General features: G+C 35.0%; 1 protein-coding gene across 5 annotated transcripts in view; it reads right to left on the bottom strand.

Moving 5' to 3' along the window:
• The window catches only part of FRY (FRY microtubule binding protein), a 200,375-nt gene that overhangs the window by 52,343 nt on the left and 126,436 nt on the right, over positions 1-21,596 (bottom strand). For all 5 annotated transcript variants that reach the window (XM_088140710.1, XM_088140707.1, XM_088140708.1 and 2 more), the window contains 11 exons: positions 20,784-20,908; positions 15,068-15,125; positions 13,187-13,278; positions 12,779-12,951; positions 10,119-10,279; positions 9,194-9,304; positions 7,193-7,347; positions 4,311-4,410; positions 2,759-2,930; positions 1,012-1,268; positions 514-660 (listed from right to left, as the gene is read on the bottom strand). In XM_088140710.1, coding sequence (XP_087996836.1) covers positions 514-660; positions 1,012-1,268; positions 2,759-2,930; positions 4,311-4,410; positions 7,193-7,347; positions 9,194-9,304; positions 10,119-10,279; positions 12,779-12,951; positions 13,187-13,278; positions 15,068-15,125; positions 20,784-20,908 — 1,551 coding nt within the window. The remainder of the gene's footprint in view (positions 1-513; positions 661-1,011; positions 1,269-2,758; positions 2,931-4,310; positions 4,411-7,192; positions 7,348-9,193; positions 9,305-10,118; positions 10,280-12,778; positions 12,952-13,186; positions 13,279-15,067; positions 15,126-20,783; positions 20,909-21,596) is intronic.

Below are 21,596 nucleotides of genomic sequence, written 5' to 3'. Positions count from 1 at the left end.
TGTGGTCTGCAAGGGGTTGTAATTTTTTTTTTTTAAGTTGATCTGCAAGGAATTCAGAGCATGTATACAGCTCTGTATTTTCTAATGGTCTCCCATCCAAGTGCCAAAAAGGTCCAACCCTACTTTGCTTGAGATCAGTCAAATTCAGCTAGGTGCTAGCACTTACCTGGGCACACTGAGCCTACCAGAGCTTTTAACCATCTATTTTACAGCTTAATTTGTTTAAACTTTAGTATCATCCCAGATTGATAACTTATGACCAAATGTTGGCAATGCAATTTCTGGGGCTGTATACTAGCTAAGCTTTGGTTCCACATTTCACAATAAAGTAAAGGGATATCCTCTATAAAGTCTACTGAATACTTGGTATTTTTTCTTGTATATAGGGGCAAATTTATTAACTACTTCAGTTCGATAAACTCATATGATTATTTCTGATACATTATTTTGAATAGATACTGTTTTGCTCCATAAGAATAACACAACTTCTTGCAAAAACACAAAATCACTTACATAAGGTAAAAGAATTGTATCACTGCTAACCCCACATAAGCTTATCAGAAACTGCAAGGTTATTCTCAGGTTGTTGCTCCATTTTTCATTATTGGCTAAAGCATTCCAGACATTCTCCATTTCTGGCCCAGGAACTTCATCTCCATACTAAATGGAAATAAGAAAAATGAACTTGATTAAAGTACAGTGAGCATATTGCTAAAATAAGTGATCAATCAGTTAAAGAGACAGAGGAGAAATACCGTTTTATCACAGAGAATCTATTTGAATCATAAAGGTCAAGCTACATTAAGTATTGTCTGGAATAAAACTGGAGAAAAATACTGACAAATATGTACTGACTGATACTTAATAATCAGACATTTCCAATCTACCTCGCCAGAGCATTGTGAGGATAAAAAAGAGGAGGGAGGATTATTTATGCAACCTTCAATCCTGGTCTAATATTATGGCACCACATTTCATATTTTATAGGCCACTGAGTATTTTCTTACTTACCTTAGCTGTCATATACATCAGATTATTAAGTACCAGTGATGTGGCTTCTGGTGAGCCCCAACCATTTCCCTTCAGGCCACATGTAATAGTTACTTCTCCATCTTTATCCTTTATTTCATCTTCAGGAGTGCTAGGACTTGAACCTGGGAGAAGAAGTCTGCTGTCTACTAGCTCAATGTTATGAAGCCATGGCAGCAAGTAGGTGAGCATAATTTGACGCCCATTTGGATGAGTTGTTGGAAATCGTTGACTTACTTCTAAAATCAATTGGGAAAAAAAACCACTCTTAGAATCTTAGATTTAGGAGTAAGACTATGAAGCATTTAGTTCAACAATAAATTCTGTCAAATGTATTTTTCTGATAAAATTTCAAGGTGATTTCAAAATCTTTTATTATAAAGACAGAAATAGCACATATTTCATGTCCAGCAACTGACAGAGAAGCACAGCCAGTGTGGAACAGTGATTTAGGTGTTGGACTAGGAGCAGGAAGATCCAAATTCTAGTCTCCGCTCACTGGAAAGCTCACTGGGTAAATTAGGGCCAACCTCTCAGCTTAATCAAACTTATTGCTTTTTATTTTTCTTTATTCAGCCCATTATTAAACTTAGACTATATTCCAGGATACAACTTTCTTGTAGTTGGATAATAAGGAGCAATGTAGCTGGGTGTCATCAACATCCTGTTGGCAACCCATTTCAAAACTATGAACAATCTCCCCCAGCAGCTTCATGAAGGAGTTGCATAGTATGGTGAACAAGATGAAGCACTGTAGGACAACCACAGATCAACAGATCATCAGCACAGGTGTTGAAGAGCAATCCTTCTGGACATGGCTCAGTAGTAAGGACCAGAACACTGCAAAACAGTCCCCAAGGCCCAGCAGACGCCATGGTTGTTGATCTTACAAAGACTGCCAATAGATCTAGGAGAACTAGCAGAACGGCATTTACTAAACTGTAAGCCACCCTGGAAACTCTTTTATCAGAAGAGCAGAGTTGTTATCAACCATTCTTACTGGAGAAATAGTAAGGCTAATAATCCAGTAAATCAAGGGGACCAATCATCAGCCTTGTCAAATCCAAGGTACCATCACACAATAGACCAGGACAAAACAACAACAGGAAATAGCAATAAAAAAGATTAAAAGGTCAAAAAAGGGTGTTTGTGCATTGACTAATCTAATGAGATTCTGATTATTTTGCCATAAGATATCTTGCAGAATCACCCAAAATCTTAGCATTCTGGCCACATGTAATATCCCTATTACTGTTATTTGACTTGGAAAGGACCACAGTTTTGCCAACCCCTAATTTAAAGAAACATCAGAGAATTCTAATTTAAAATTCTACTCAGCAAACAAGCATATTATGTCCAGCATGGCAAGGTGACATTAGCAGAGAATTTGTAAAAGCAAAGTGTAATATCTAAGAATGAAAGTATTAAGGGGAAAAACACATGCTTTTTAATAATTACTCAAAGTTTCAAATGTGTATGATAACTACAATGAGATAATATAAGGTGATAAAAATACTTCTTAAGTCTTATTCAAATAGATAGGGAAATTGGAATCGTATCTAATTCAGTTCTATTCTACTATTTTTGGCATATGTAGAGAAAAAAACAAAAGATGCAATATCATGTCCTGTGGATCTAAAAGTTGACATACTGTATATCATGTTGTGCTCCATGAGAGGTTAATGGACTTTCCACTAATAAAGCAAAAGACATAAATAGAAACTTGTACCTGAAAACAATGGAAGTGTGAGCTCAGGATACATTCTTGCCAGTTCGTAGGACAGATGAGCTAATGATACGCTGTATAGTGGTGGCAAGGGACCATGAGTCCCATAAAGAATACTGCCAGGTCTTCGCTCAGCTATTTTCTTGGAATAAACAAAAAGCTTTGTTTCCAAAATCTATGGGAAGATTAAAAAGAAACAGAAGTGATATAGATAGATGAAAGACGGAAAATTAAAAAGTGTTAATGAATTATGCTGTATCTATCAAACTGGCAATCTCTGCCTAGGCTTTTGTACCTGTTGCAACAACTAAAAGTACTCATACATATTGGAGTTACTACTGATCTGCTCCTCCTTCCTTTCTCCTCCCATAAGAGGAGCAGATCAGTGGTAACTCTTCTCCATAAAAGAAGAGTCAGGTCAGTCACAAGAGAGATGGCAAAGTAAAAAAATAGCAGGAAAATGGCAGGAAAAAAAATCCTTGTTCTCCTTTTTAAATTTTTTCTGAAAAACTGAAAAAAGTAGAAATATTTCCTAATTATTTTCTCTTTAAAGGATATATTATTGTTTTTTATTGGGTTTTTTTTTTTTTTTTACTGTTCTTATTTTGATGGAAGCTGCCCACAGAATTTTGGAGTTGAACAGCCTCTAAATCTCATACATTAGTAAATAAATCTCATAAATAAAAATATTAAGATAAATAGTCATATCTTGCTACCTAGCCTTTATTCCCCCAAATAATTTTTAAATGTTTTAAAAGGAAGATTTTTATGAAATTACTGTACAGACAAGCTATATAAAACAACTTTCAAATGCAAGGACAAAAATGCATTTCTTCCTCCAAGGAACACTGACATTTATTTTCAAGAGAAGGGCGGACCCAGGCCTCATCCTCACTTGTCTCTAGCCCTGGCATCAATGTGCCCTAGTAATGGTTCTGTAATGCCATTTCCATATGGCATAATCTTGATCTTATTTCAAGCCCACAGCTGTGGCAGCTTCAACTCATCTTTAGCTGTTCTAGACCTAACAACATTTTTGTCATGGACTCAATCTAGTATGCTTGATGGATGATGTGGTTCCTGTCACAGTCAGTGGTGGAACTGTCCAGCTCTGATTGGCCACCTGAGGCTACTGCAGGCATGCACCCTCCCCTCTAGTTGCGGGAATCTGCCCTCTATGGCCATTTGGACCAGAACTGCAGGAGACATTGGTTTTCTGACTTCTGCAGAGACATGTCTTTCTAATGCCTGATTGCACTTTTCATATGCTTGCTGGTCTTAAGCGGACTCCTTAAAAACATGAGTTTAGCACTCTTTTGAAAGTATACTAGAAGTGGGTTTAAAAAACAGAGAGAGTAACTGGTGGTTGTTTTCCCATTAGCAGATAACACTTGGGAGAAGAAATGAAGCCAGAGAAATCCACCAGTTGTTTTCCTTAACTTGTTCTGCACTAAAACAGGAAATATGTAATTTACTATTGAATGTAAAGCAAGCTATACAGTTGTTTACTTTTCCATATGGTTTATAAGATTTTAAAAAAATATTTCATACATGCCTGCATGAGTTGCATGGAAATTTCATAAATCTCTCTGCTGGTGTCAGATGCTTTAAACAAGACTAGATTTAAAAGAGTCACAATATCAAAAGGGTAGTTCCTGAAATAGCAAACAAAAGTAATTGAGATTTTTAAGTTTAAATAAACATTCTCAATTGCTTTCCACAAAAATATACTCAAGGCAACAAGATCAATAACCTAACAGTTATAAAAACAATGAATTATATCAAATGTAATGAGAATGTATTCTACCTCTTTTTCAAAAGGCAGTTCTAGACGGCAAATAATTCCTAGTTATAGGGAAATAATATATTTACCAATGCATGCACTAGAGGTTCCCAAACATTCTTGGTTCATGGCACCCTTAGTGTCGCAGTGATTTTTTTCATGGCACCCTAGAGTAGTAGTTTGTGCTGTGTCTGACAGATGTTGCTGTGTTTTCCGTGAAAATTTAAAATATCCCACAGCACTTCGATGAGTTCATTACAGCATCCTGGGGCACCACAGCACAGAGCTTGGAAACCTTGGGCATATACTCCACCTAAATTATTAATACTGCTATTTATAATGCTACATCTTCTGTGCTTGACTCAGTATCTTAAGAATATACATAACTATTAGCTTTCTTCCAACATTAGCTTAAAGCAAAGCAATCAAGTCGGTCATTTTAACAAAGAAGTGATAGATTAGGTATCCAGCAACAGGCATTCCATTTTTATATTTTCTTAGCCTAAACAAGCCGATGCAGAACAAACAGAAATACAAAGAATGCTAAAACCCCTTAAGATAAATATGGGAAAATCCCTTCCTTTCACAAACTCCATTGCTATCATATTTAGATTTTGGTTGCTTCTTGTGATTAGTGACATTCTTGAGAATTTATTTTTAAAGTGTTTATATAACAAGAAAAATATTCCATTGGAAACTTTAAGGAGCCAGATAATTTTGTGGAACAAAAGAAATCATAAGTCCAGGTCCCTCGAAAATTATTTTATTTGGATAAAATTATTTGTCTGTTCTTGAGCGGGTATCACTATGCTACTTGCCAGCTGGGTCAGTGCAAACAAAGGTAAGCTTGCAAGGTAGTCTCTAGATAGATCCTGGTTTGCACAGAGTATAAAAGTGAGTGTGCTTGGAGTGAAACTCAGTTTTGGTTACCCTTCTTGCACAGTAGCCTAAATATACCCAATTGGCCAGAAATTCTCCTTACCATTAGGAGGGAATCTGCATATGGCATGAGAACAACTAAGGCAGATAATGTAGGGTATACCTTCTTTTACTGAAAAGCATTATGCACAAGCCTTATTGATCAATGTAGGCATCCACTGGAGGTCAACTGACAAATCATGCATTCCAACATTGTGAAGCAAACTCTGCCCCTTATGTACTTTCATGTGACACTGCAATACAAGTACAAAAGGGTGGATATTGTGTTGTCACATCACAGTGCGCATCATTTTGGCATCTTTGGTTTTAGGAATGGATGCATAGGTTAACCAAAGCCATGATGGGCACTGGAGATCAACAGCTATGGTCCCATCTGGAGAAAACTATACCATATGGATGACTGCAACCTGGAAGGTAAAAGGAGTAATGGTAAAGTGAGTAGGCTTGAATTATGGCACGTTTCCATGAATATGATGTTGAATTTGTTGCTTAATGCAGTATACAATGTAAGTGTATTTGTGAAAACAAATGGAAAGCTGAGCAATTTTTTTTAACATTGAGTAGGGAGTAATACAAGAATGTGTGATACCCCCTTGGTTGTTTAACACATTTATGGATAAATATATAAGGAAAGCTTGAAGTGATGTTAGAGGTGTTGGGGTTATCAATGTATATGTATTTTTGTATGCAGATGATGCCATGTTGTTGTCTTAACATCTGAATGATTTCCAGGATATATGATGCCACAAGGATTCAACATTTAATGTATAAAAACAAGCTAATTGTGCTTGATGATTTTAAGTTATAAATTGTGAAAAATTAAAAGTGAGTAGATGAATTTATATATCTTGATGGCATGTTTGTTAAAGATGAGAAATGTCCGGAGAAATTTAAGATGTGCAAGTCCTGGCACAGAAGTTACAGGTTACATGTATGGTCTGTTGCAAGGAACAAACATTTACTGAAAGAAGCAAAACTGGATGTGTATAAGAGTGTTCTTCTGCCAGCTTCATTATATGGAAGTTAGACTTTGCTACATCAGGAGAAATATGAGAGTGAGTTGAATGTACTGGGAACTGGCTATTAAAGCATTGTGTTTGTGTTTGTGTGTGTGTGTGGTAAAACAAGAGATAAGGCCAATAATAAGTGGTGTTGAATGAATGTGAACTGAATACAAAAGTGATTGACCAGCATGAAAGAAATATACTGAGGTGATAATGGTTGCAACAATCGAACAAGGATTAAAGTGCAAAACAAATATATTAAGTAATAGTGAAGGGGTCAAGAGGAAGGGGAAGACTGATAAAGTCATAGCTGGATGAAGTTGATGAGATTCTGAAGAAAAGAGAGGTGAGAAGTTTAAAGAGGAGAAGACGATTTATAAAGTAGTGTATGGATGTGGACAAGAACATGAAAGTATAGAGAGGTATATAGATGGTGGTGTTAACTAGTTTTAGCTATGTTACCTTTTCTTTTTATTATCTCTTGACTTTTACTTCTTACTTCTTTTCTCTATAAAGTTGCTTAGCCTAAAAGGGACTATTTTGATAGGCATGCATGCATGCAAGCACGCATGTCTATTCCTATCAAAACATGAACATATACTTTAAGTCTACCCTTTTCAAAAGCCCTAGAGTAATTTAATTTTTTTTTCTTTTACACTGATCCTGATTCACTTGTAGGAATAATTTTTCTGCTTTGCTTATTGTTGATACCTGCTTCCACACACAGTTGCAATGGCTTTGAAGCATCCTGAAGCAAGTTGATAGGATCCAGTATAACATCGGTCTATAGCCCAATTAAAGAGGTTGATTTGGTCAGGATTCAACTCCAGCAACAAGACAACAACTTCACAGCCAAGCTGATGAACCTGAACACACAGGGAATGGCAAGGTGTTTTAAAGCAACAGTAACAGTGTTTTACATCAATATTTGACCATAAAGAATCAAACAAAGGCTTATCAAGATCAATATTCTGCTTTGCATGTTTGCCAAACTTTGGGTGCTATGACATTAAGAGGCAAGATTGGGTAGGTCAGAGACAACACATGACCTCTGCTTAGCCATTTTGTAGCACTTCCATTATTGCCATCGAAATTTGATTGGAGGTCACCACTTTAAGAGTTATGATTTTTTTTAAACATTGTTTTGTTTCCTTAAAATGTTTCCCTTTAATTTTTTGCAATTTTTTGACTATTTGTTGATGCTTTTTCCTTTGATGCAAATCTTTCTTTTCAGATGTTCTTAAAAACAAAAAAAATGGTTATTTTCTGTGTTGGAACATATTAATGGAGACATTATAGGACTTTAGAAATACAAGCTAACTTTGTCCAGTGGTCAAACTTTCTGTACTAGCTAATGAATGCTTGAAAGGGGTATAAAACAACTGATACAATGAAGGAACTAAACTGGTATAAATTTGCTTTATGCATTTAGCCTTCATGAAGTAATAGGAATAGAGAGGAGAGTTTCCATTTCCTCAAATATTTAGAGCTTTCAATTATGCAGAAAAGTATGAAAACCTAGGACTAAAAGGTTTTCTTCCCTTAGTTTATCAGTGCCATAAGTATCTGGCATACCTTCCTGTGAATTTGAAGTTTTTGCACTTCTCCAATCTTGCTAACAGAGTCACTAGTTTGGTGTAGTGGTTAAGGCACCAAGCTAGAAATCAGAAGATTGTGAGTTAGTCCTGCTTTAGGCATGACTAGACCTTTACCCAGTCACTCTTTCTCAGCCCTAGGAAGCAGGTAATGGCAAACTACTTCCAAAAAACCTTGCCAAGAAAACTGCAGCAACTTGTCCAGGAGTTGCCAGGAGTCAACACTTACTCGACAGCACCAAAAAAAACAAAACAAAAAAAATCTTGGTAGTTAGCTAAATCCAACTAGCTAAATTTTCATGCCTTCCTTCTCCATTTAGTTCTATCCTAGCCTATTCCAAAATACTCCATTTTTTCCCAAGCCTAAAATTTGAAAATGTAAGCCATTAGGAACAATGAGTAAAATTCATTTAATTTGTTCATTAAATTATATATACAGTTATTCCAGTGTTAAATTACTGTGAGGGAATCCTGAAACTAGTTCAGCACTTTAAATATGGCCAAGATCCAGCACGGGCCTATTTCTCCTTAAGACTACTGCTGTTTTTAACTGTCTTCTGAATACGAACCCATTCACACTGATATGATTCATAAGCAGCTATTTCAGTAAGAAGGTCCTTTTCCATTTGCCTTTCAGAGTGCCTGCAATCTAGTTGGTGGAAAGACTTCAAACATAAATGCAAACAAATTGAGATCACGCTGCTCTTAACCTTGTTGACCATTAAAATGCCTAGAGTCTTTCAAAACAGAAATTCGGATTAATACATCACACCAAATTATGTATCTTGAAAAGGAAACAGATGCTTTCATTATTGCATCTGTGGTGGAATAATGACACTAGATCATTTTGTACTCGTTCTGCTACAACAAAGGTGCAAAACATGAATCTTCGGGAGCTCAAGATACCCTGTCTTCTCTCAAATTTAGTTTAGTCCTTGCCTTCATAGTTCACAGAGTGTCGCCCTCTAATAAAAAACAAATTACACTCCTTGTACCACAGTTGGGAGACTAAGCAGATTCCACTGGAGTCACAATAAATCAGCCATAGAGTAAACCACATGCAATAAAAATCACATTCAATACATTTAAAAGTAAGAATCATTGCTGAGTTACTCACCCGTAAGTCTTGGCAAGCTAGAATATTATCAAGCCATTTATAAAGATAGCCATCAGGGGAAAGGCCCACATTGTCAAACACTGGGCCACAGCACAGTACAGCTGACATGGCCTAATTAAAAAAAAAAAAAGAGGTAAATTGTTTATTGCAAGGTATTTCAAATTCTAAATAAAAGGCAACAAATCAAGTAACAAATATTATAAAACAGTGTTGGTAGCACTACCAAAGAATCATGTAGGCTCCATCCTGTCAGTCATGTGTGCATAAAACACATCTCCCAAATGCTGCAATGACCCAATCATACCTGTCATTACCTTCCTGGCTAGTAGAGAATGGATAGTGATGCCATTCTTGCAAGTACTCTTCTGGTGCAAGGCTTTCTGAGATACCAAGGGCTTCCTGGACAAAGCATGCAGGTACTCTGTATTCCCCAAATTGTGTTTTCTAACCCAGTTAGTACACTTTGTGGACTGCTAGAACCACCAGTAAGGAGAGCTGACTGTTCAGTGGATGACTGGGTTACACTGGGTTAAGTATTACACTGAGTTAAGTGTATTGTGAGATGAAGTTAGTGTAATTCTTGAATGATTAGGTAGTTCTGGGTTTAATTTAATACTCCAGAAACACTTTTTGGTGTTCTCTCCTCATATTAACTCCCTTCCCCCTGATCCAGTTGTATGAATAAACATGGTCAGTTTTGTATTTCCAAGTAAACCTTAATTGAAATATTAAAAATATTTAGTAATCATTTCTCAAATGATAGATCGAAGATTCAGAAAAAAAACAGACCACAAAGGTACACCAAATAATATGTTCTTTTTGGAAAATTATGTAAAATTTAACTTGTCTACTTTTTTTCATTTCTAAATTTAAAATAATTTAATTTGCTAAAGATTTATATGCAATGGAAGGAATCATGATGTACCTTTAAAGCACAATACTGGTATCTTGTAATCTGATGATTTCTATCACTATAACGATCCAGTGGTGTAAACATAATACTGAAGGGTCCAGCCCATTGACTAAATAAGATGAAGAGGTGGTGCCTCAAGCTTTGCTGAGGGAAAAGAAATCTCCTGTGATGAACTGAATGAATAAAAGATAAAATAAAATTATCTGTACTGATTAATTAGTCAAAGAAAACTCAAACATAAATCTGATGCAAAACTGTGTAGCTAAGGAATGATTCCTAAAACACACTAATTACATTCAGCAACTATATATTTACTGGAAAGGAAATAACCTTGAATTTAAGATTATCCCAGGTAAAAATGAAGAATTATCTGTCTATGATTATGGTCACAGGTATAAGACAACCCTCTCTTTTAAAGCTAAATGATTTAACAAAAAAAAAAACCAATTTATTTTTAGGTAAATAAGTATACACAATCCATACAATACACTTTGTGAGAGAAAGAGATTTGCTCAGAAACAAAGATGAATCTCAGATTCTCAATAAGGAATCCTATGTGGCCAACCCATTTGTACCAGATGAACTCTAACCCCAATGAAGTAATTTTTTTTATTCATAGGGTACAAATTTATTTATCATTTCAAGGGAACACAGTATGGCAAAATTTGAGAACCATAGAGAGTGAATCTGAAGAGTTTTGAATCTCTTGAAAGTCTGATACAAATGCTAAATATTACTGAATGGCCATATTTACATCATAGGTATCTTTCAATTTTGAGATGCACAGTGTGGATGGGACCAACGGGCATTGCATATTACACATGTAGATCCTTTATTCCAAACTGAAATGCTGCATGGAGATGCCAAACAGAGTGAAAAGATGCATTCCGAGATGTTTACTAGGTTATCCAAAAGCCTTAATGTTCAGTTTTACAATAGGGCTATGGATATTCTAAATGTTATACTGAATCTAAAAAACCCCAAGAGCTATTTTAATCTATCTTGCTTGCTCCCATTCTCCCCTCCCATATATATATACACACAGACACACAGACACAGACACACACACACACACAATTTTGTAATGAATGAAAACAGAAAATCCTTTGTTAATACTAAGAAAATTCCATGTATTGAAGCCTATCCAGCATTTGGCACAGTTGGATTTAATGCTTTGAAAGCAAGAGACTGATTTAATGGAAATTTTCAGAAAACACAGAAGTCTTTAGATTATGTCTGATTAAGCTACAGGCTTCTAGGCTAATTCAAGCAATGAAATATACTCAATCTTCAAAGAAATCTTTCAACATACAAGGCATATAACCATACGTAAATTAAGCTTCTGCTATAAAAGAAAAATTAATTATCATACTACTTCATGGATGTTAGTTTTCTGGAGATGAAAGCTAATATTCCTTGGCTGTACCTACAATAACCAATTGGCAGCCACAACAATTAATAAGTTTGGACCACAAAAACACAAACCAAAGAAACTTCATATTTCAGATTTTCTACACAAATTAGAAATCAGTAAGAAAGCTATGAGCAGGCACCAAATGATAACTCATGTTAGGTTGTCAATGCATCCACAACAGTAAATGTACACATATATACTAAACATATATGACAATGTTCTTTAAGCCAGAAATTTGTAAAGTAGACTTTCAAGTTCATTCATTGAAAAAGGACAGAACTCAAAAGCAAATAATTTGACTCATGTAGCCCTGAGACCTTGCTGACTTACAACAGTGATCATATGATCTTCATAGTTCAGATGAGTACTAAATTCATAACCCTTATAGTATATGTCCACAATACAATTAGGATTAGAACAATACCACAAATAGTTTGACAGATAAAACAGGTTTAATACAATTGCATGTGGTCCACCTTTTCTTCATTGATTACTTGCGCTTTCTTTTTTGCATTTTTTCCTTATTCCATTTAATAGTAAGCATTATGACAGTTTAAGATGTATGCATTTATGCATATGTTTTCATGGACTCCTGTCTACTCAGTCCACAAACTGGACTTCAATATGGGAAATCCACATTAAAGTCCCAATTTGGCACAGAGCTCACTGAGTGATTTGGGGCTGGTTACTTTCTCTCAGCCCAAACAACTTCATAGGGTTGTGTTTTGCACCCCTATGTGCACTCTGTTCATCTCCCAGAGGAAAGACAGGATAGAAATACAATAAATTAATAATAAATAATTAAATCATTTATCTCAAGTAGTAAGCACAATATAGACACACATAGAGGAAGGGTTGTCACTGGAGGTCAGATAGAAATGAAATGAACAAAATACTGACAGTGATAACTACACAGTGACCAACTCACACACCATACTATTGATAATAAATAAGGAACTCAGGATAACATTTCATGCATCAAATATAATTCATGAAATGTATGCCATAATAAATTTGAAAGCCATTACTTTTGCTGTAAGTTCTAACACAATTACACTATTATTACTCTAGAAATGGTTCCATTTAGATTCATCTAAATTGTGCTTCTACTTAATGCCTTCTTTCTCTTCTTCCCACCAACTATATGGAGCATTTTTTTCTTCTGCACCCAACAATCCTTGTCATGCTTTTGTCAACTACTAACCTCTCTTTACATCTTTGTGATTCTGAAATGTATATAATTATTGCATCACCATACCTGGCACACACTGAATCAAGTTAGCAAGCATTGCACTGAAATGGGCTCTCATGTCCTTGAGAATTTCAACTTCTTTGTCGTTTTCAGCTTCCAACAACATGCGAGTTAGGTCAACATATTCTAAGAACAATGCTCCCAGTGCTAAGGTATCTCGTTCCAAGGCACCATTTGTACTGTAACAAAGAAAAACAGCATGGATTAAGGAATTATCCAGAGGAAACCACAAGTATGCAAGACAGACTACAATTTATAACAGTCAAAACTGTTACCGAGAATTAAAAAGGAGACTATCTATTAGCAGCTAGATTGGAAAAAGTTATTTTAACAATGATTTAAGAAATGACTGTGATCAGAAAAATAATTGGCACTATCACAGGGTTTTCTTCTATTTGAAAAGCAGTATCCTACCTATCACTTATCACACCAGCATCAGCAAGTAATTCAAAAATTCGCAACAGCTGTAATCGCAACAGATCTCGGCGCTCACGACGTTTCTTATTCTGTATTGCAGAAAAACAGGGCAATATAAGTTACATCTACTCCATGCATGTTGGTCTTAAAAATAAAACCTAACTGAGTAGGAGTTCAGAATCACTTTTAAAGATATGCTTGCAATTTTCAAATAGTCTGAACTTTTTAACACTGAAGATGTTAATTAATTTCAGGAAAAATTGTTTGAAAGAAAGAAATAATATTTGTCCTTGAAATCAGAGAAACTTCTGCTTCCTTTGCACTGGTAGTCCTAACTGTATTTTATAACTTATTTATAATTTTATAAATATACAGTTTATATTTTGATGGATAATAATTATTTGGTTTCAGGCTACTTGGATTAACCTCTTTGCTTAACTACAGCAAGACAGACAGGAAAAGAAAAACTTGAGCCAAAAACAACAACGTGTAAGCTTCATTTAGGTTCTGAAATAGTGCATGTATGCTCCCACTAGGATCTACTCACTGTCAATTTCTAGATCAAGAATAGAGAGAAAGTATATGGGACCTCCTGGTAAATCTCTGGGTAATCTGAATTAGACAAGCAAAAATATTGAAGCCCTAGATATTCAATTATGGCATTTATAGAACTAAAGTAGAGAGTTGGAGTCAGGTGTGATTATGTACACACATGGGTTACCTATCACAATCCAGATCAACCTATGCTCCAGGAAGTCTTGTCCTGGAGATATCTTGTGTGGGGGAGAACAATCTCAACCCTAAAAGCTGAGAAATCTCTAGCAGATAAATAACTCTGGAGGGTTCTTGCACCAGTGAGACTTCACTTCCATTCCCCAATAACTCCTTCAATCTAATTCTGAATCCTGCTGAAATTTCTGCTCTTTTTCTTTCATCATATGGTTCTTCAGAGAACTGGCAGTGGCACACCCAGTTGGGGAGATCCTATAAAACTGTCTATCTGGCTACTAAAAAAACCCGTACTGAAGGATTTACACAAGAGAAAATAAAAGCCTCATTTATGAACCAAGAGAGAAAGAGAAACTAGCACTTACATATAAACTGTTAATCTCCTAGGTTGTTGCTCCTAGGAGGCTGCTGTTGCCTTTAAATGGCCTTTGAGACTGTTTTTAGATGCCAGCATCTGGACTATCTGCCAACACCTAAGCCATTCAAAAGGCCTAGTCAATGTCTTCTCAGGGGCTCTGTAGCACTTGATACCACCCCACTCTAACTGCCAAGGCTTTGCTTGTTTTGTCAGTTACCATATTTGGTCCTTGGTGCACTTCTTTCTACTGCTGCTATCAGCTCTCTTTCAGCACCCTTTCTCTTTCTGACTTCTTCTTCGATGCTGCCGCACATAGTGTTATAGCTACACACTTTATAAAAAGCTGGTTTGTCCAATTTTAAGGGGGAAGGATGAAGAGACAGGAGGAGAGAGATGTGGACATTCCAACCACTGCATACCTTCCTCCCACACATAATTGCTATTGTCAAACAACTGGAAATCAGACATCCCTGAAAGTCAAGAGATCTCCCAAGAGTATCTGATCACCACCAGCTTCCAAATTTCAAATCAGTAACATTTTTCATCGCCAATATTCCTTTCTTCTTTGTAGCAATGCTTTAATTGTGACAATTTAAATGCTTTACGTTGTAATTATTCTCCTTTTTAACTGATTACTATCCACACAGCTTTTAGATGTCTTAGAGATAGTAAGTTTTATAAAAATCAATTTATTTAACACTATTTGTCCAAAATGGATGAATTAATTAATTGCAGCTCCTAATATGTATGCACTGTCTGTTAAATATTTACAGCTTAATTATATCACCAACCTCTGGTCTTCTCTCTAATGCTTCCTTCATTAGAGGGTGAAGTTCTTCCACTAATTCCCTAGATTAAAAATAAAATATTTTTCAAATAAAGTTCTTTATAAATTAAATACACTGCAGTTGTAATATGTATGATTGTATATGCACCTTCCCCAAATGAATTTTAATTTTCTGGTGAATAAATGGCCAAAACAGACAGTGAATTCTTGAATGCTTCCACAAAAAACAGATCAATCACCATCTGATGATAGATGTATCAATGGCACATCAAAAGGATTGAGATATTAAAAACAGGAATAATCTGTTTTAGGTGGAGAGTGGAGCTTCTGATACAGATCTCCTGAACAGAAGACTATAGGGTGGTAAAAGTTAAAACTTAGGTAACAGATGAGGCCAACAAACCCAAGTTAAACACTGGGGAATCTGTGCCTGTGGCCTAGGCTTCTGATGTATCTTTTTTTTAATAGTAATTTTATTAAAATTACAATTACAATGGTAAAACCGAATACAAACTAAAAATAAATAAATAAATAAAAGGTGCAGAAAAGAAAAAATAGAGAAATAGAAAAGAAAAAATAAGAATATAGTAAAGAAAAAGAAAACAAATATATAAAAAAGTGACTTCCCCCTTCATCACAACTATAAACAATTTTAATAACTTATTACCTTCTCTTAAAATAAAACAAATGATCTCTTCTTCCCATATCCCATCTCTTATCTATAAACAAATCCATAAAGCCTTGTCATTTCAGTCCTGATGTCAGCAAAAGTCCATTAAGGGTTACCAGAGGTAACAACATATCTATTTTAACCTTGATCAAATAAACCAACTTTATATTCCTTCCTTTTACTACTAACAATCTTTAGTCCATTCAAATAATGTTGTAGAGCTTGATTTCTTTACATTTTTTTCTTTGTCCCTTCTCACAAAATTCTTCAAAACTTTAACAAGCCTCTTTTGTAAATCCAATATAGGAAAATTATCCCGATCAGTATCTTGGTTTGTTGTTTGTATATCCTTTTTAATTATTAAGACATCAGCCGGATTCTTTTGTATTTCCAGTGTAACATCTTTTTCCATGTCATTCTTGTAGCCTGTCATTTTTAAATCCACTTTCAACTCAGTCTCAATCTTGTCAAGAAGAACTTGTTCTTCTTCCATAACATCTTTTAAACACAGTCTATTTATAGATGCAGACATTATTAAAATTAACTTCTGAATCCATTGTTCAAAAATATCCGACATGTCCAATGTTAAAATATTTTGCTTCATTCTGTAATTGCAAGTTGAGTTTGAGAGTTCTTCTCCTTTAATTGTAATCTTTAGTTCCCTCTAGTGTCCAATGTTTAAAGTCTTATCTTATTATGTTTTTTCTTTAAAAATTCAAAACAAAAGCATTTTCCTGGAAGGATTCTTTATAATTAATTTCAAAATCTTATTTCAAATTTATCTGGACCCTTAGTCTATTTGTATCTTTCTAAAATCAAAGTTTTAATCACCCTTTTGCTGTTTATTCCCATTTTTAAAAAAGTTCTTAAACTTGTAGTTAAAACTTCTTTCGCTAAGGATTGAAGGAAACTTGCCCAGTGCTATAAAACTTATTGATCCAAAGGTTCCTAATAGCTGAAAAGCAGTTAACAAGCAATTTCCAAAAATGATTAGAAAAGGAAGTATGCAAACTTAGTGTCCCTATAAAGGCACCAATCATGGTTTGAGCAAGATGGCTGTTCTCTCATCTCCCAGAGCTCTAAACCCACCTTACAGTCTCCTTGCAAGGAACAGCTGCTGGGAGCACTTGTGGATGATCTCAAGTCCTCTCCTTGTCCAGAAAGAAATTATTAAAAAGCCGGTCTATTTATTGGCTCTCCATTACGCTGCGGTTGTCAGCTCTGCTTTTCGCGGAGCTGTCTTCAGTCTGCCATTTCTTTTCCAGAAGTCCTAGGCTTCTGACATATCAAAGAGTAAGCCTAACTACATCATCTCTGCTCACAGAGAATAGTAGTTCCAAAAGAACTTGGGCAAAGATTGTACTGTATATGCAGGTCTCAGTACATGGCTTGATATTCAGACACAAATAATACATTTGGGCAGAAGCCATTATTGTGCTAATGATGATCTGATGGCAAGATTAAAGGATTCACTGTCACTGACTGCAAAAGTGGAAGTAGAGTGTCCTGGCCCAAGCCAAACCTCTTGGAATGGAACTCCACCCCAACCTTAGTCATCAGTTGCAGAGCCAGTAGTGTCATTTGAGAAAGCAAACCTAGTGTGCTGCCCCAGGACTTGCACACACAAGTCACTCTCAGGGAGAAATGGCAGCAGCAGTGGCTCACAACACTCTTTCAGGGCAAAGCAGCATGAGAAATTTTCTAAGGCTACCAAATCCAGACAACCACTAGATGGCAGCAAAGAGTTACAGGTTTCCATTTCTCTTTACTGTTACCTTGTGGTCACCACAATCACCTGCTGTTCCACCCATAAATGACCCTGGGTGCATGCCAGCCCTGCAGCAGACTAAGAGCAGATTTTTTTTAAAAGGATGGACAGACCACCTAGGGCTGTTTGTGTTTGCAGGGCCCAAGGCAGATACCATGCCTGCCCTCACAGTAATTATACCAAAGACTAGTTTACTTTAATACCACAGTGCTTAAAGGTGAGCTTCAGATACTATAGTCATTATCCAATATCATTATTGAATAATGACTACAAGTTGTTTACAACAATTCTGGTTGATAGATTGAAAATAATTTTGCAAGAATTTATTCATGAGGATCAATGTGGGTTTTTATCTAAAAGACAGAGGACAATCTTAGAAATGTGTTGGAGATTTTGGAATATTTGGAGCAACATAATGAAAAACAAGCTGCATTGATTTTCTTAGATGCAGAGAAGGCCTTTGACAATTTGAAGTGGTCTTTCTTGTTCAAAGTTTTGGAAGACATGAAGTTTGGAGAGAACTTTATAAAATGGGTAAGATCAAGTTATACTTTACAGAAAGCACAAATAATTGTTAATGGAGATCTAACAAATCCTTGTGGGATACAAAAAGGAACAAGACAGGGATGCCCACTGTCTCCTCTCTTACTTATTTTGGTTTTTGAAATACTGAATAGAGATATAAGATGAGAGAATTGTGGGAGTAAAGATTTAAAAAGAAACTTACAAGTTAAGGGTTTTTGCAGGTGACTTGGTGTTAGTTTTGGAAGATCCTTTAAAGGGAATTGAAACATTAATGGGAAAACTAAAAGATTTGGTGCATTAGCAGGTTTTAAGAACAACAAACATAAGACAAAGATGTTAACAAAAAACATGAAAATAGAAGATAAAACAGAATTGATGAATAAAACGGGTATTAAGAGAAGAAAGTAAAATATCTGAGTAACATTATGACAAATATGAATTGTATGTTTTTTCAAAATAACTATGTTAAAACATAGAATGAATTTTAAAAATACATGTTAAGATGGGAGAAACCAACAATTGTCATTGCTGGGGAGAATTTCTGTGATAAAATGAATGTTATGCCTAGAATGATGTTTTTGTTTCAGATAATAACTGGTTTGACAACTGATGCACCATTTAAACAGTGGCAAAAGAATATATCTGTGTGGCAGGGGGAAAAACACAAGTTAAATATAAGGTGTTACAAGATGCAAAGGAAAGAGGAGGATTGGGTTTACCTGATTTGAAACTGTATTTTGCAGCTTGTTGTTTGGTTTGGATGAAAGAGTGGGTGCTGCTGAGAAATAGAAGGCTTTTGGAGTTAGAAGGTCATGACCTGATATTTGGGTGGCTTGGATATTTGTGGTACGATAAAGTCAAGGTTAATGTGGATGTTAAAAATCATTATATTAGATGTGCCATATTGAGAATATGGAATAGATATAAACCCAGGTTGTGGCCAGAAACACCTTTGTGGCTCTCAGCACAAGAAGCATTTTATAGACAAGAAATAATAGGCAAACACAAATGACTAACTTATTGTGAGATACTACAATTTTGTTAAGGGGAACACAAAGTAAAATCAAGAGAAGAACTGGTGGCAGAGGGACATACTTGCCAATGGTTTTCTTATCTACAGTTATTAGGAACGTTTAAAGTAGACAAAAGAGTTTATGGTTTTGAACATTGTAAGAATGAGTTTGAAATAGAATTGTGTACAGATGATGAACATGTAATTGCTAAAATGTATAAACTTTTATTGAAATTTGAAACAGAAGAAGAACACATAAAAAAAGTATGATAAAGTAGGCTAAAAATTTTGGTTATAATATACAGATGGAACAATGGGAAATGTGTGGTTGAAAGGATTGAAATTTACACTATGTAATAATCTTAAAGAGAATTTTTATAAATATGTATGTATGTATGTATTGGTATATGTCACCAGAAAAATTGTCTAGAATGTATAAAGGGGCTTCAAAATGTGTACAACAAGAAGGGACATTTTATCATGCTTGGTGGATATGTAAAAAAGCTAGAAAATTTTGTATTCAAATACATACAGTGATTCAGAGTTTTAAAGATGAATACACAATTGAGACCAGTGGTCTTTCTTTTGGGATTGATGGACAGTTGGAAAAAAATTATGGAACTTTCTTTTTGTATATGATAACTACAGAGAGATTATTGTATGCACAAAGATGGAAAGATTTGGCAATATGTACAATGAAGGAATGGTTGATGAAGATGATGGAACTTGCTGAGATGGCCAAATTGATCAGAGAAAAGACAATATTTACATTTACTGCTGACTGGAAATCCCTTATAGACTTTTTGCATAAAACAGAAAAAAATGAACATATGATTTATGTTTCTGATGATTAGACAGGATCGATTATAGAAAGAAGAGAGTTATTTTTAACTTTAGAGAAAGATGTAAATTTATAATTGTACTTATAACTGCTATAAAGAAGGGTGGAAGCCACTTCTTTGTATCTTTTTTCTTTCTTTTCTGTTTTTCTTTTACTTTTTTTCTTTTCTTACACTTTTAACTTTCTCTTTGATTTCTTTTTCTTTTTTCTTCCTTCTTTATATTAGTTTGTATTCGTTTTTATCTTACTTTTTAAAACTTTTAATAAAATTGTGTGTGTGTGTGTGTGTATGTGTGTGTGTATCAAAAGGTGAGCTTCAGATCTGCAGTTTCAGATATGCTCTTTTTCATGGAGACACTAAAATGTTGTAAAGGACCACACTTATACAGAACACTGTATATTTAAAAGCAGATTAAAGTTTGCACATGGACACCAAAATTTCTGTTTTCCATAAAACAGTTCATACAGGCTTTTGTATGTTTATTTCAATCCAAGAGCAACCAACACTTTTAGAAGAAGATTACAGAAGCCCCCTCTCCTGTTCTGGTTTTTTTTTTTTTGCAGCCTACCAACAATATGAAGAGTATCCTATTTCAAATGTCCTCCCACTATAGTCTGAAATATTATTTGAAGCTCCTGCAAAAATATAATAAATAGCAAACTAGCTAAGAAAAAAATAATTAAAATATTAATTATAATTACCACTTTTTTACTGTTCTGCATATTATAGATTATTTGGTAAACAGAATGCCTCATGCATTAATGCTTCAAAATTTATTATTAAGGTGGTTATACAGCTTAGAGTTGTCTTCTATTTAAAACAGTCTTCAAAAAAATAATACATTTTAATATACTTAACCCTAAAGCAAAATTGGACCACAAACAATTCATGCCATACAAATACCTGAAAACAAGAGAATTAGTTCTTCCAAAGCCTAGTACAAGTGATTCAGTGATTTCTATGCTTTCAAGTCTCATCAAAGGCACTAGCTGCTTTAATAACACACCAACAGACGGAGTTCCTATAGCCTAAAAATAAAATGAAAATAATTTTAATGGATATTAAAAGTATGAAAAATTATGGATAACGAAGTATGCACAGTTCTAAACTATCGCTAATAAATTTTTAAAAGGCACATTTTGCAAGGAAGGATTACAGTATATTCAAAATAGCCAGGAAAATAAAACAAGTAATATAAATGGCACATTCATTAAAGCAATGTTTAAACGTAGCTGAGCAGCAGAAGTGTAACCTGTACTTTTCTCTTTGATATATATTCTCTAATTTACTCCTCTCTGATATTACTGTAGCTTCACAGGACTAAGATTGGAAAGACATTTCTGAATGGTATGTGGAGGTTGATAATATAGTTTTGCAATAGAGTCATTCTCAGCTGAAAACAGGATTTTGGTAACTCATCCTCATGCTTTATCTATGGAGTTTGGACATTTACCCTGAAGATAAAAGAGGGCAAAGATAACACTATGCAGAGGACTCATTTTCTTTTCTTCAAGACTTCTGAATGTTTTTGCTTTAATCTCTTAAGTATAATTCTACTTTAAAATCCCCATTACAGAAAATACATTTCTAAGTTACCTCTATGCCCTCCCACTACGTTCTCTAGTATCTATTGGGGGAGAGTAACATTGTGTGAACTGGTGGCAAAACTAGAACATCTAACAGAAAGGCCTGTACTGGGGGGACATTTAAAGTTCT

This window comes from Python bivittatus, unplaced genomic scaffold (assembly GCF_059951505.1).
Source record: "Python bivittatus isolate LINGU-HERP-01145 unplaced genomic scaffold, Pbiv_v1 ctg000340_np1212, whole genome shotgun sequence".
Classification (NCBI taxonomy): Eukaryota; Metazoa; Chordata; class Lepidosauria; order Squamata; family Pythonidae; genus Python; species Python bivittatus.
The sequence above is the reverse complement of the archived record's forward strand: the minus strand, read 5'-3'. Positions and strand labels throughout refer to the sequence as shown.